Source organism: Convolutriloba macropyga, chromosome 1 (assembly GCF_964194025.1).
Source record: "Convolutriloba macropyga chromosome 1, txConMacr16.3, whole genome shotgun sequence".
Taxonomy (NCBI): Eukaryota; Metazoa; Xenacoelomorpha; order Acoela; family Convolutidae; genus Convolutriloba; species Convolutriloba macropyga.
In genome coordinates, this window is record NC_134468.1 from 71,545,065 (window position 1) to 71,547,437 (window position 2,373).

Genomic DNA, 2,373 nt, shown 5'->3' on the forward strand with positions numbered 1-2,373 from the left:
GTCTGCCAAGGGGAGTAAAATGATGTAAGAGTGAGGGGATAAAAGGTAAATTACCTCCCCTACTCTTACATCTTTTTGCTCTGTCAAGGGGGGTAAAATGATAGAAGAGTGAGCGAGTAATGGAGAAAATGCACACAATTTCCTACATCATTTTACCCCCCTTGACAGAACAAAAAGATGTAAGAGTGCGGTTAATTTATCTTTTACCCCAACAATTATCCCCCTGGCAGCCCTTTGCAGCCAGAAAAGTTGTATAAATTCTCAGCTGGATTTTCCATAAAAATCCTTTTATGCCATTCCCACCCTTAAATCATTATTACTCCTTCCCAGCCAATCTTACACCAATTCATTTTCCCCTTCACTCTCAGCCCCATTCTAACACAATTTTACCCCCTCTCAACAATTTATCCCACCATTCTTACATCAATTTACCCTCCCCCCAAATTAACCCACTCCAACGATTTAACACTCACTGTTACAACATTTTACCTCTGGATTCCTTTTCTTACAAAATTGTACCCGCTCTGAACAAATTACACCCTCAGTCTTACACCCTTTTACCCCCTGCCAGCCCAACTCTTCTCATTTTACCCCGCCACTCCTACATCATTTTACCCCCTGGCAGCCCATTTCTTACATCATCTGACCCCCTGCAAACAAATTACCCCCTCACTCTTACATCAAATCAACCCACTTGGCAGCCCTAAATTGTTTTAAAACCCTCTGCACAAAGTACCTCCTCAATCGTACACCAATTTAACCCCTTGGCAGCCCACTCTTATATTGCATTTTTGGCCAGGGGTTAACTCTCAAAACTCATCCCATTGCAGCCCACTCTTATGTCGCAATTTTGACAGGGGGTATTTTGACAAGGTCCTCCCATTGCAGCCCGTTGCAGCCCACTCATTTATTGCAATTTTGACCAGGCGGGTAATTCCTCAAAAGTCCTGATCTTTTCCAATATAGCCCCCCGGCTCAGTGATTAGAGAGCCTATAGCCCCCCATCATGGTAAACATTCAACTATTGGTAGGTATAATCTCGGGGGGGGGGGGGTCTATAGCGGGAATGACCCAAAAGTCCTCCTATTGCAGCCCACTCTTTTATAACAATTTTGGCCAGAGGGGGTAACTCCTCAAAAGTCCTCCCATTGCAGCCCACTCTATTGTAACATTTTTTGCCAGGGGTAATTCCTCAAAAGTTCTCCCATTGTAGCCCCTTGCAGCCAACTTTTATATCGCAATTTTGGCTAGACGGGGTAATTCTTCAAAATTTTTCCCATTGCAGCCCACTCTTACATCACAATTTTGGCTGGTTAGGGGTATTTCTTCAAAATTCCTCCCATTTCAGCCCCAATCTTACATCCCCCCAGACCAAATTACCCTCATTCTTACATCAATTTACCTCCCATTGACCCCCCCCCCCCCTACACATAACAAAATGGGAGGACATTCGACTCGGTTATTATAAACTGGCGGTCCTGATATACTTGTCGCTTTTCAAATGTTATAGATACAGAATCCAAAATAGTTTTTCAAGCATTATTGTAACACAAAAGATGTGAAAAAATGTGATTTAATGCGCCTCAACTTACGTTTGCGTTCAGACAAGGTTCCTGGAACTTGGGTGGAGATATCCCTCTCAGTTCTTGGGGGCGACTTGTCCGGCTTCGAACAGGGAATGTTCCACATCCCCAGACTGAGACAGGAGCTAATCAACCTGGGCTGCAGTGCATACGGAAACTACCTCGAAGGGGCTTACGTGAACGAAGAGAACCAAAGCGAGATGATACTTGAAGTTCACTGTGCCTTCGAGACTGCCTATTTGCACATAGAAGGATTCCCTCCCTTCTACGTCGAGTCTTTTGACTACAAACCAATCGATCCTGTCGCTCTCTATAATTAGATTTAGCTGCAACTGCTGTTTCTCACCCCCATCCCCTCGGGGAAAATAACCATATTTGCAAACTATATTAGCAGTGTGGATAGGCGCATTAGTTTGTTCGCAAATAGTTATGAAAAAATTGATGCTCCGGGGAAGTGGAAACAGTGTCTATAATTGCATGAAATTGACATAATTCGCCTTGGTTGACCAAAGTTGCTTAGTATCATTTTCTATTATTGATTTTGTATATTTCTACAAATACTACCATAATGACCTCTGATCAGACTCGAGTGGTATCGCTGATTAGATTATCCGACGGTTTGCGATTTTGAGGTAATCCAGACCATGTAATTTTGAGCTCTGAATAAAGTTGTTTAGCTCGAGTGAGTATGATCAGAGGTCAGGTCGTTCTGGGATCTCAGCTTGGATTGTGATATTTTTTACTTATGGAATGGTACTAACGATGAAAACGGACCGGGACTTTTTCCCTT

The 2,373-nt window shown here is 43.2% G+C and overlaps 1 protein-coding gene across 1 annotated transcript in view; it reads left to right on the top strand.

Moving 5' to 3' along the window:
* Nucleotides 1-2,167, top strand: part of LOC142351126 (uncharacterized) — a 14,245-nt gene extending 12,078 nt beyond the window's left edge. The window contains exon 4 of the mRNA XM_075403223.1: nucleotides 1,605-2,167. Coding sequence (XP_075259338.1) covers nucleotides 1,605-1,903 — 299 coding nt within the window. The 3' untranslated portion in view covers nucleotides 1,904-2,167. The remainder of the gene's footprint in view (nucleotides 1-1,604) is intronic.
* The last annotated feature ends 206 nt before the right edge of the window (nucleotides 2,168-2,373 follow it).